Source organism: Stylophora pistillata, chromosome 2, assembly GCF_964205215.1.
Source record: "Stylophora pistillata chromosome 2, jaStyPist1.2, whole genome shotgun sequence".
Taxonomy (NCBI): domain Eukaryota; kingdom Metazoa; phylum Cnidaria; class Anthozoa; order Scleractinia; family Pocilloporidae; genus Stylophora; species Stylophora pistillata.
The window spans coordinates 29,069,063-29,081,174 of record NC_142520.1 but is presented as its reverse complement, the minus strand read 5'-3'; the positions used below and the strand labels follow the sequence as shown (position 1 = coordinate 29,081,174).

Here is a 12,112-nt window from a genome sequence, read left to right as displayed (position 1 = left end):
TGGCTGCGATTGTGGGGTAGACCGAAATACTCGATCTTGAATGACTTAAAACATGAAAACACAAAAGAAGAAACTCTGAAAGACTTTTACATGACAATCTTACCTTAAGCAGTAAGCGAAAAAAGTAATAAGAACATTTCAGGGCTACTTTAGCAAGGAAAATATGTCACATCGCAGGGGCGTAGCCAGGATTTTTCAAAGGGGGGTTCACAGAGGCTACTCACCATTTACACCGCTGCGCAGGTTATTTAATCGGTTTGTAGGTTGGAACAGAGGTAGTTTTCACAAATTTTAAAAAAGTGGGCTTTTCAACAATGGCTTTTACAGCCAAGATATTGTCATGGCGTTTTCGCCACCTGAAAAGTTGTAAGTTGTTTGTTTTAAAGAAGGCCTACCAAGGGGGTCACGGGCACCCCAGGAACCCCCCTGGCTACGCCCTTGCATCGCATGCAAGAAATCGTACGATACGAAGGCATCAAACATTTATCAAACATGGCGGATAGTTATTAGTTTTGGAGGTTGTTCTGTAAAAGCAAAGCGGCGAGGAAAACGACGCCTCGAAGCAGCAGAATAGGAAATTATTAATCAACCATGCAAACGATTCAAATCCTTTTTTTCGCGGCAAAACTTAGCGTATGCGCATACGTTATTTAGCGCTGTTGAGGAGACACGTGATTGTGCCAGTGCAACATCATTTGAGCACACATCGCAACGGTGTGATGGTTGGTTGGTGCTGTCCTTGGCTGAAGTGAGAGTCATTCCTTGCGTAAATTGTAATCTACAAGTAGTTTTTACCTTTTACATGTCAGGGTAAGCTAGATTTTTTAAAGGAAATTTCCATTACTCAGTTCATAGCTCGTCTTGCACGAACATGCGGCGGCAACACGTAGGTGTTTTAAATAGTGCGTTGGACTTCAAACATGATCCTTGGTAGCTTTCGGAATCTACTTTGTAGTCATTTGAAATATCTGTGTAACGACTACTTCTAAATATTTTTTCAACTTGTATTTCTTATTCGTAGGTTTAATATCCTTTAAGTTATGGAAGGAAGAGATTCGATCGAATGCTGGCGGTTGGAACTCATGGGACGCAAATCAGGATCAATGCTTCCTAAAGGTTTGTGAACCACTTTCGTTACGTTAGTGGTGTTAAAGTCTCAAAGCTACTGTTATTTTAGTGCACTATCCAGAGCAAGCATCCTTTCTTTTAAGATGTTTTGATGATTTCACCGATTTCGGCGCATATGGTTTATTTGAGTTTATGAATTTGCCGAAACAATCTCAATTTTTAGATTTTCTGTCATTGGCGTAAGTGTTGGTAAGATCAGTCTTTGGGAAAGATGAACAAAAAGGGGTTGGTATTCTGTTGTTTGGTGCACTGCGCAGGTTATTTAATCGGTTTGTAGGTTGGAACAGAGGTAGTTTTCACAAAACTTTATCTGAAATGAACCTCACTAAGGTTACAACCTGCCACAAGCTCTATTTCCCATTTCGTGCGGCGAGTGAAGCTGTGGTTTAGTTGCCTGTCTTGCCTTCTTTTCTAACGGAACTCTCTCAAGGTTTAAAAAACAATTTTTTCTTCATGTATTTCGTAGCTCAATAACAAAACCTTTATTTGCTTTTGTTGCTCTAATCACTCTGACTCGACTAGCGTGTGATGTTACATACAAACTAAACAAACAAACAAACTTAACACAGTGTAATCTTGTCATGGTTTTACTAGGATATCCAAAAGATAGTAATACTGCGGCACATGCTGTTGATAGTTTATGCAGTGATTCACGACCTTTATTTCTTATAGTAGTGTCAAATTGTGGGGTGTTTCCAAAACTAAGATTTAAGAGCACCCCTCTCGCCTCAAACAATATTCTATCCGAGCACGAGATTGCGGGTATAGTTGTTATTTTAAAACGACTTTTTTATGGGGGGAGGGGTCGTAATTAATGTTAAAAACTCTGATTGATCGGTAGGTATTAGTTTTGATTGCCTGTTTTCTAATTGCTCATGATGCACTATTAGAATGCACAAACTGCTCTTCTGCTCATTATCGATGGTAATCACAACCATGGTGTCTGAAAGTTGGTGAGAATTACACTAGCAGTTGAAAGCTTTGAAAATAAACAAATGATGGGAGAAAGTGCAATAACAATGTTAACCAGCTAAGTTAAGAAGGCATTACTGAAATTAAAGAATCACTGCTATGGTAACATCTCATGGTTTTTTTTTTTGCTTTGATAGAAGTAAAGTTAGGAAAAGACAACTAATGATAGCTTTATTTGAAATAACTAACATTGAAAGTTGATTGCAGGGCAATCCTTAGATATCATTTGTAAAAACAACTACGTATTTTGATAAGAATGGTTATAAACAGTTCAAAAATTAGTTTGAAATTGGAAAAAATATAGAGTGAACAATGTCATTGAATATAACTGTTCCTTTCACAGTAAGAAGCAGTTCAGTGATATCACCATCAATAAGGTCTTCAAATTCTTTGACCAACTCTCCATCCTGTTCTGTTTCTTTAGTATAGAGTTGTTTAATCGTATTGTCAAATATATTTAGGGCAGTCATGTCTTTTCCAGTGATGGTCAGAATACTGGCCATTATTTACCACGACATTTGGTTTCAGTTGCACTAGGCCACACAGAATATTTGAGGATTTTCTTGTCACTGTCCATAACATTTAATGGCCTGTTTTCTAATTGCTTATAATGCGTAAAATGCATCATTAGAATGCACAAACTTCTCTTCTGCTCATTATCAAAGGTAATCACAACCCTGGTGTGTGAAAGTTGGTGAGGATTATATTAGCAGTTGAAAGATTTGAAAGTAAACAAAAGATGGGAGAATGTGCAATAAGACTGACCTTAGTTAATTCCTTCTGGTGAGAATTGCAGCTTCAATTGTTGTTTTTTCTCTAATACAACATCTTGATCTATTTTCAATCTGTCAGCCTCATTTAATGTGCTGTTTTTCATTAAAGTTGAATATTGCCCTGATTTCATGTTAATTGTGTCCTGTTTCCACAAGACCAGCTGTAGAGATCCATTGCTATCTGTAAACAGGACTTGTTTGGTCAAAGTTTTTCTGCAAACATTCAGTTTTTGCAGCACCATCAAATAAAATACGGCCAGCAATGTTGACCAGGGTGTTGTTTACTTGACCTTGAATTTCCTCTACTGAGCTGTCTGTTGCTTCCATGGTTTTTTCATTTATTTGCTGGAGGTCCAAATCTGTCTCGCTTCCATGGGGATCTTAAATTTTTGTTCTTTTGTTGATAATCAAGTCTTCCTTTTTGCCGTCTTGTGGTTTTTCTTTGGTTGGAACTTCTGTATTTTAATAGGTGATGAAGACTGGAATTTGGGCTTGAGCACTTAATGCTTCTCTGGGGAGAAGTAGACAGCACAATTTACTTTAGTGTTTGTTTGGAAATTTAGATTATTGATTCATATTTCTGCTGGTCTTTATAGGAGACAGGATATGTAAATAACCAACCATGCTTCGTTCTGAAATAAAAGGACTAAACTATCGAATTTGAGTTGATACTAATTAGAAGCATCAAATATTGGTATACATCAAAATCATGGTCTACAAAAAACAGTAGTACTTGAACGAAAATAGGATGCAAATTAAAATATGGTAGAAATAGATGAAAATATTAAACAATAAATACACTAAGAGAATTAACTAATCTGTGAACTAAGACTTTAAAGGAATTTGCACTTGTTGCCTCACAGATGGAAAGGCCAAGGGAGTACCATATTCCCACAACTCTATCAAAATAACTACATTTTGTGAACATTTGTTCTGGCAATTGTCTGAGCATCTTTAGAGTTAACTTATTGTTGTGTCTAAATGAATAGCGAGGTTTGGATTGCCTTAATGACATCCAACAGAGTAAGGGAAACAACTCTGTTGTGCATTAGTATAAGAGAGTTGTCAAGCAGAGGTTGGATTACCAGCAGACTGCAAACTGGACTTGTATTCATTGGGCTGGCTGGAACTGAGTGGACAAATGGTGATGATGGATTTGGAGATAGGCATACACAAACTGGTAAAGGTGACAGTGCATGAACTAGGAATGACACTAACATTGGATAACACTTAACATTAAAAAGTATAGACAAAGGTACATCTAATGTCTATATTGAATGTCCTGAGCCTTTTCTTAACAATGACTAGTCTTTATTTAGAAACCAAAGCTCTTGATATTGGTAATTCCATCACTCTACTGACAAGATTTAAACTTATGTCATCATATTGGATAATAATTTCTCTGTTTGGTTTCAAAACTGTATTGTTTTAGTGAAAACAAATCAAACTTGTACATACCCAGTATTTATCTATTGTACCAATTTAAACGAACACTGAAAACATCCTACCAAATGTTCATGAAGGATATGCTGTAAACAATCATTATACTGGGATTAAAAGCAACGTTGGAAAATGTCAACAGGGTAATGTCTAAATTGAATGTTCTAGTCCTTTTCTTTTTGATAAGATATTAAAGTTTATGGTATTGGTAATTTCATCTCTCTATTGGCAAGAATTTAAACTCAATGTCATCAAATTAGATTACAACTTCTCTGTTTGGTTTGAAAATGTTATAATTATCTTTAAAAATATTTAAACTTGCACAGAGTTGTCTATTGTGTAAAAAATTTTAACTAAAGTACTAAACGCTCGTCAAGAAAATTAATGATTTGGTGTTAAAAATCATCGTACTAGGAATAACAGTAAAATCAGAAAATGTTAACAAGGTAATGTTTAAATCGAATGTCCTGCTTCTTTTAATTATTTTTTATAAGAAGTCAAAGTTGATGATGTTAGTAATTTCTACTAACAAGAGTTTACTCTTATTGCTGTCGTATTGGATAACAATTTCTCTGTTTTCTTTGGAAATCGTGAGCTTGATATCATTTATTGTCATTGGTGCCTTTATTTCATAAGTTCCCCTAGCAGTTGAAAGAATCTTAAGTTATACCTATCTTTAAAAAAAAAAAAAAATAGACGGGACCTTGACAATTTTCGACCCATCTATTTGCTCACTGCTCCAGGGAAACTACTCAAGTGGGTAGTCTGCCAGTCTTTAGATGATCTTATTATTTCTATGAAAGTGTAGGGCAATCAGCCAGGTGAGTGTAGTCCTGACAGGGACTGTTGTCAGTGGTGGCGAGTGATGTTTTGACAACCTGTGTGGAAGTCATCATCGAAGTCAGCTGAATAGAATGTTCTTATTCCAATTCCTGTAAATGACTGGTCTGTTTAGATCCATCGGTAAATTTGGGTTGTTCTGTTTGGTTTGTTTATAATGTTAATGTTGTGAATGAGTCGTTTGTATGGAGTCAGTGGTAGTTTACACCTGTTTAGGGGAGTCTGTTCAAAGTTAGTAAACCAACTTTCCAGAGTCAGTTGTTGAAAGTAGTTAGGGCTTGTAGGTTAGGCATCATGCAGAGTCTCAGTGAATATTGTGGTTTGTAAGTCAGTGATGTTTAGCAATGTGATTGTTGACATCTTTCCTGGTGGCCTGTCTGTGTTTAGTCAGTCCTGTTGCGAGGTTTCTGCCAGTCTTTCCGATGTAGGAGGCTTGACAGTTGGGGCAAATTGATCTAATAAATTGCTCCCTGCCTGTTCCTCGGTTTGTCCTCGTCTTTAACGTTGGTTGGTGACTGACTTAGTTTGGTGATGGGTTTGTGGGCAACGCAGATATTGAAGGGTTGTGAGATGCACAAGATGTTCTCAGACATGCCTTTTAATATACAGTATGGTTGCTGTGGTGGCAGGAGTTGTGGTGTCGTTTGTTTCGGTAGTAGTGGTAGTTCGGTGAGTGTTTTGTTGTATGAAGTCGTCATTGTAGTTGTTTAAAAAGAAAAACAGGGTAAAGGTATTTGTTCTTGTCGGATAAGCTGTCTGTTGTGTTGCATACTAGTTATGTGGGTCGTGTTAGAGTTCTGATAATTGTGGCTTTGTGTGATGTAGGGTTGTAGGATGACTTGTCTAGTAATCTGTCAGTGTGTGTCGGTTTTCTGTAAACTGTCATCCATAGTGAGCTGTTGTCATGGCTTACCAGGCAGTCTAGAAAAGGAAGTTTGCCATTTTCTTTGACTTCTCTGGTTAACTGTATGTCACTGTTTTGTCTGTTACGGTGGTGGTGGTGGAATGCGTGGATTATGTCGTGTCAGTGTAGCGTAACCAAAGTGGTATCATTTGTGGGCAGGTCGAAAGGGCCCATCGACTTACCCACAAACGATACCACTTTGGTTACGCTACATTGACAACACATTCACTGCCTTGTGACATGTCAAAATCGACGCATTCCACCAACACCTTGATGGACAAAACACTGACATACAGTTTACCAGAGAAGTGGAAGAAAATGGCAAACTTCCCTTTTAGACTGTCTGGTAAGCTGTGACGACAACTCACTACAGACGACAGTTCACAAGAAACTGACACACACCAATAGATTACTAGACAGGTCATCCTACAACCCTACATCACACAAAGCCACAATTATCAGAACTCTAACACGACCCACGCAACTAGTATGCAGCACAACAGACAGCTTATCCGATGAGAACAATACCTTTACCCTGTTTTTCAAAGAACAATTACAATAATGACCTCATTTGATGAAACACTAAATGGCCTACTACTACTACTACTACTGATACGAGCGACACTGCAACTCCTACGACTACAGCAACCATGCCGTACATTAAAGGCATGTCTGAGAACATCTCGCACATCTTACAACCCTCAATATCTGTGTTGCCCACAAACCCATTACCACACTGCGTCAGTTACTGACTAACGTTGAAGACAAGGACGGACGGAAGAACTGACAGGGAACAATTTATGAGATCAGTTGCTCTGACTGCCAAGCCTCCTACATTGGATAGACTGGCGGAAACCTTGCAATAAGACTGACTTAAACACAGATGGGCCACGAGGAAAGGTGATATCAACAATCACATTGCAGAACATTGTCAAATTACAAACCACAATATTGACTGGGACTCTCGCAATGCCTCACTTTACAGCACTAACTACTTTCAACAACTGACTCTGGAAAGCTGGTTTACTAACTTAAAACAGACTCCCCTAAACAGGTGTCAATTACTACTGGCTCCACAGAAACAACTCATTCACGACATTAACATAAAAAACGAACTGAACAGAATGACCCAATGTACCGATGGATAGAAACATGTTAATGGCTTACCAAATCACACAACCAGTGGGGAATTATATATGTATGCAGACGATACTACAAGTTATGTTATAGGGAATTCTGTTGACGAAATTGTCATGATTTTACAAGAAGTCTTAGACCAGGTTAATTCCTGGGGTATTAAGAACAGACTGGGTACTCACAAAGGTAAATTCAAAGCGATGATTTTGAGCACTAGCCCGTTCTTTGGTCCTATGAAACCTCTAAAGTAGGGATAAGACATCATTTGGTAGGTATGCTACTGTGTGCCTCGGAGTTACAATCAATGACAATTTATCTTGGTCTCAACATATCAAATTAACTTGTTCTTCATTTCGCATCAAAGTTAAAATCTGAGATGTACAAGTTTTCTACCCAAATCTATTTTAGAAACTATTTACTCTTAGACAGTAATCCTAAGTGTTTTATAAGGAATTCTGATATGGGGATCTGGCACTAAGCATAAAGAACTAGAAATGATACATATTAGAACTCTTACACTGATACATAAAGTTACCAACTCAAATTTCTACTAGTTCTGATATATCATGATACATTTATATTTCATTGTTTCTTATTCAACACTTCACTGTAGGTTTATTTATCTTATTTTACGTACTAGATAATATAGTAGGTCCACATTACCATTAAAGTTTAAAATTTGTTAACGTACTTGTCAAATAAAGCTATGTATGTATGTCTGTTCGAAAACTTGATTACCTTAACGTAGAAGGAATATTTAAAACAGGTTAATTTTGTGAGTTTCGTTTGTATCCTAAGTGGATGGTTGAATCTCATCTTAGTGCTCCTGCACAGTTCAAAGTAATCACTAAAATAGACAACATTTAGATTGGATATTATCTTCTAGCACTCTACCAGGGATAGAAAATCCCTCATTCGTTAAAAGGGGAAGGGCTAACGCTCGAAACGTCAGCTTTTGTAATCATTACGGTGGCCAATTTACCACTTAAACTTTGTTGATATATCCAAATTATTTCGTTACTCCCTCCGACGCAGCCCCAAGCAGTTTCTTTCGAAACGATCAGCCTTCATTCGTTAGAAAGAGTTGCGTTGTTGATTTATCAGAAAAAGGATATTATATGAAAACCTGGTGAGGGAATAGAAATGCAATATTCTAACACCTTAAATGAGAATAAAATTTATAAAGATTGCCATTAATCTAAAAGAATAACACTCTTGGGAGGTTGGCCATGTCAGATATTCTGCGAAAGGTACTAACTTTGTCAGTGGCAGTGAGGTAGTCAAAAGTCGAAGTCCTAACAGGAGATTGGAAAGACTGTCTATTCTGTGACAACATAAAAATGATAACTGTACATTAACAACTTCTAGCAAATGAATTCTGCAACTGCAAAGATCTGACAGAAACAGAGAAACTTCTCTTCTGCTCGTTGTCAATGGTAATCATGGCCATGGTGTGTGAAAGTTGGTGAGGATTACATTAGCAGTTGAAAGCTTTGAAAGTAAACAAATGATGGGAGAATGTGCAAGAACAATATTAACCAGCTAAGTTCAGAAGTCATTACTGAATTGAGTGAATCAATGCTACAGTAACATCATGTTTTTTTATGCTTCAGCTAAGTTCAGAAGTCATTACTGAATTGAATGAATCACTGCTACAGCAACTTTTTTTTTTATGCTTCAGCTAAGTTCAGGAGTCATTACTGAAATGAATGAATCACTGCTACAGTAACATCATGTTTTTTTATGCTTCAATAGAAGTAAAGCCAAGAAAAGACATAATTAATGATAGCTTTATTTCAAATAACTAACATTGAAAGTTGATTGCAGGGCAATTGTTAGAAATCATTTGTAAAAACAACTACGTATTTGAAATAGAAATGATTATAAGTAGTTAAAAATTGGAAAAAAATATAGAGTGAACAACGTAGAAAGAGAGACAACTAACAGAACTTCTTAAGTGAAAGTAGTGGAATTTCCCACTTTCACCTATGAAACAAATAATTCCTATTCATCAATAAAACCAATGGTTGCATCAAGTGTTGGAAAAACATTAACACTACTTGGCAGTTTTCAGGTGCCACTGGTTACAAAAACCATTGTTTCAAATTATTTGAAAATTAACATGAATTTATTTTTAAAAATCTAATTCTAATGACTCGCATAGAATACAGCTAACAGAACTTTAGTGTAAAAGAAAATGACAAAGTTAAAGACCTAGTTACATTTTGGAAAGTAGTTATAAATTACTATCAGCCCATAAAAAGAGAGTTGTTTATGATTTACACTGATTTCATGACCTCTAGCATTTTTGTCATTGAATATAACTGTTCATTCCACAGTAAGAAGCAGTTCAGTGATATCACCATCACTAAGGTCTTCAAATTCTTTCACAAACTTTCCATCCTGTTCTTTTTTAATAGTATACAGTTGTTTAATCATACCATCAAATATATTTAGGACAGTCATGTCTTTTCCAGTGATGGTAAGAATACTGGCCATTATTTACCACGACATTTGGTCTTCAGTTGCATTAGGCCACACAGAATATATGAGGATTTTCCTGTCACTGTCCAGAACTTTTGATAGCCTGTTTTCTAATTGCATATAATGTGTAAAATGCATCATTAGAATGCACAAACTTCTCTTCTGCTCATTATCAATGGTAATCACAACCATGGTGTGAAAGTTGGTGAGGATTATCTTAGCAGTTGAAAGATTTGAAAGTAAACAAAAGATGGGAGAATGTGCAATAAGACTGACCTTAGTTAATTCCTTCTGGTGGGAATTGCAGCTTCAATTGTTTTTTCTCTAATACAACATCTTGATCTATTTTCAATCTGTCAGCCTCATTTAATGTGCTGTTTTTCATTAAAGTTGAATATTGCCCTGATTTCATGTTAATTGTGTCCTGTTTCCACAAGACCAGCTGTAGAGATCCATTGTTATCTGTAAACAGGACTTGTTTGGTCAAAGTTTTTCTGCGAACATTCAGTTTTTGCAGCACCATCAAATAAAATACGGCCAGCAATGTTGACCAGGGTGTTGTTTACTTGACCTTGAATTTCCTCTACTGAGCTGTCTGTTGCTTCCATGGTTTTTTCATTTATTTGCTGGAGGTCCAAATCTGTCTCGCTTCCATGGGGATCTTAAATTTTTGTTCTTTTGTTGATAATCAAGTCTTCCTTTTTGCCGTCTTGTGGTTTTTCTTTGGTTGGAACTTCTGTATTTTAATAGATGATGAAGACTGGAATTTGGGCTTGGGCACTTAATGCTTCTCTGGGGAGAAGTAGACAGCACAATTTACTTTAGTGTTTGTTTGGAAATTTAGATTATTGATTCATGTTTCTGCCGGTCTTTATAGGCGACAGGATATGTAAATAACCAACCATGCTTCGTTCTGAAATAAAAGGACTAAACTATCAAATTTGAGTTGATACTAATTAGAAGCATCAAATATTGGTATACATCAAAATCATGGTCTACAAAAAACAGTAGTACTTGAACGAAAATAAGATGCAAATTAAAATATGGTAGAAATAGATGAAAATATTAAACAATAAATACACTAAGAGAATGTTTCAACATGTAGGAAGCGATTGAGAGTGTAGAAGTGTATTTATTTAAATCACCAAATAAGGTAATGCCCAAATACGGCAAGTAGCACATGGCGTGTCACACAACATCGTAACATCTCCCTTTCTTTGTCAAACAAAGCTGAACATGGCCACAAACTAAATTTCAAAAAATAAATAATAGAAATGCAAAACGAACTTAACCCGACACAACGAGGAAACGAAGTAAAAAAAATTCAAAAGGTTCACTGAAACTAATGTCTCTGTACAGTCCTAAGCCTAAGTTGCACTTTAAGATCCAAAGACCTAAGTTGAGTAGTCACTTAGCCTAGCGGGAGGTTTTATTATTCTGGTCCTTGTTCTCTTGACTGCTGGTGATATTGGCTTGGGTCCAGGGACCATCGCTGGCGGTGAGCTGTGCTTTGAAGGCTGACTTGTGCTGAGATCAACTATCTTAGATGAGGGAGTCGGCGCAGCTGGTTTCTCAGCTGGTTTTAGGAAAGCACGGTTTCGACGGACCAGGTGGTTGTTAGCCTCCGTCTTCACTACATAGGACCTGTCGGAGAGTTTCTCAACACAGGTACCTCTCTTCCATACGTCGTTCTTCTGTAGAGGGGCCACCCTGACGTCCTGTCCTATTTCAATTTCGGGTAAGGGACGGGAGGAACGATCATGATAGAACTTGGCTCTCTGTCTTTTTAGCCGGAGTAGTTGATCCACATTTCCTGGTACTTTCGGGTACAGGAGGTTAGTGGCAGTTGGAAGTAGAGTTCTTGTGCGTCGGGACATAAGTCTCTGTACTGGACTTGAACCTATTGACTCTGTAGGGGTATTTCTTTGATCAAGCAGTGCTAGCCAGGGGTCTTTGTGGTCCTTAAGGGCTTTTTTTAGTAAAGACTTGGTCACTTTCACGGCTGCTTCTACCTTACCATTCGACTTGTGATGGTGTGGCAAAGAGGAAACATGGACAACTTCCCAACTGTGTGCGAACTGCCTGAATTCCTGACTTGTAAATTGGGAACCGTTGTCAGTGATCAAAGTGTCTGGTATCCCATGTCTGCTAAACTGCTCTTTTAGAAACTCAACCACAGCACTTGATGTGTTCTCTTGCAACATCTTCACTTCGATAAAGTCCGAATAGAAGTCTACGAGGACTATGTAATCTTTTCCATTAAGCTTGAACTGATCCGCCGCAACTCTACTCCAAGGGCGGTCCGGAATCTGATGACTTTGCATTGGTTCTTTTGGATTTTGGGATTGCCATTCACTGCAGATGGAACACTGTGAGACTTGGTCACGTACATCTCCAGTCATGTTTGGCCAAAACACGGAGTCTCTTGCTTTGC

The 12,112-nt window shown here is 37.4% G+C and overlaps 1 protein-coding gene across 2 annotated transcripts in view; it reads left to right on the top strand.

The window, feature by feature from the left end:
• Window positions 1–689: 689 nt before the first annotated feature.
• The window catches only part of LOC111341364 (uncharacterized), a 30,350-nt gene continuing 18,927 nt past the window's right edge, over window positions 690–12,112 (top strand). For both annotated transcript variants that reach the window (XR_015997095.1, XM_088750409.1), the window contains exons 1-2: window positions 690–810; window positions 1,022–1,116. Coding sequence is in view for 1 of the 2 variants with exons in the window: in XM_088750409.1 (XP_088606535.1) it covers window positions 1,041–1,116 (76 nt within the window). In the remaining variant the exon portion in view is untranslated. The remainder of the gene's footprint in view (window positions 811–1,021; window positions 1,117–12,112) is intronic.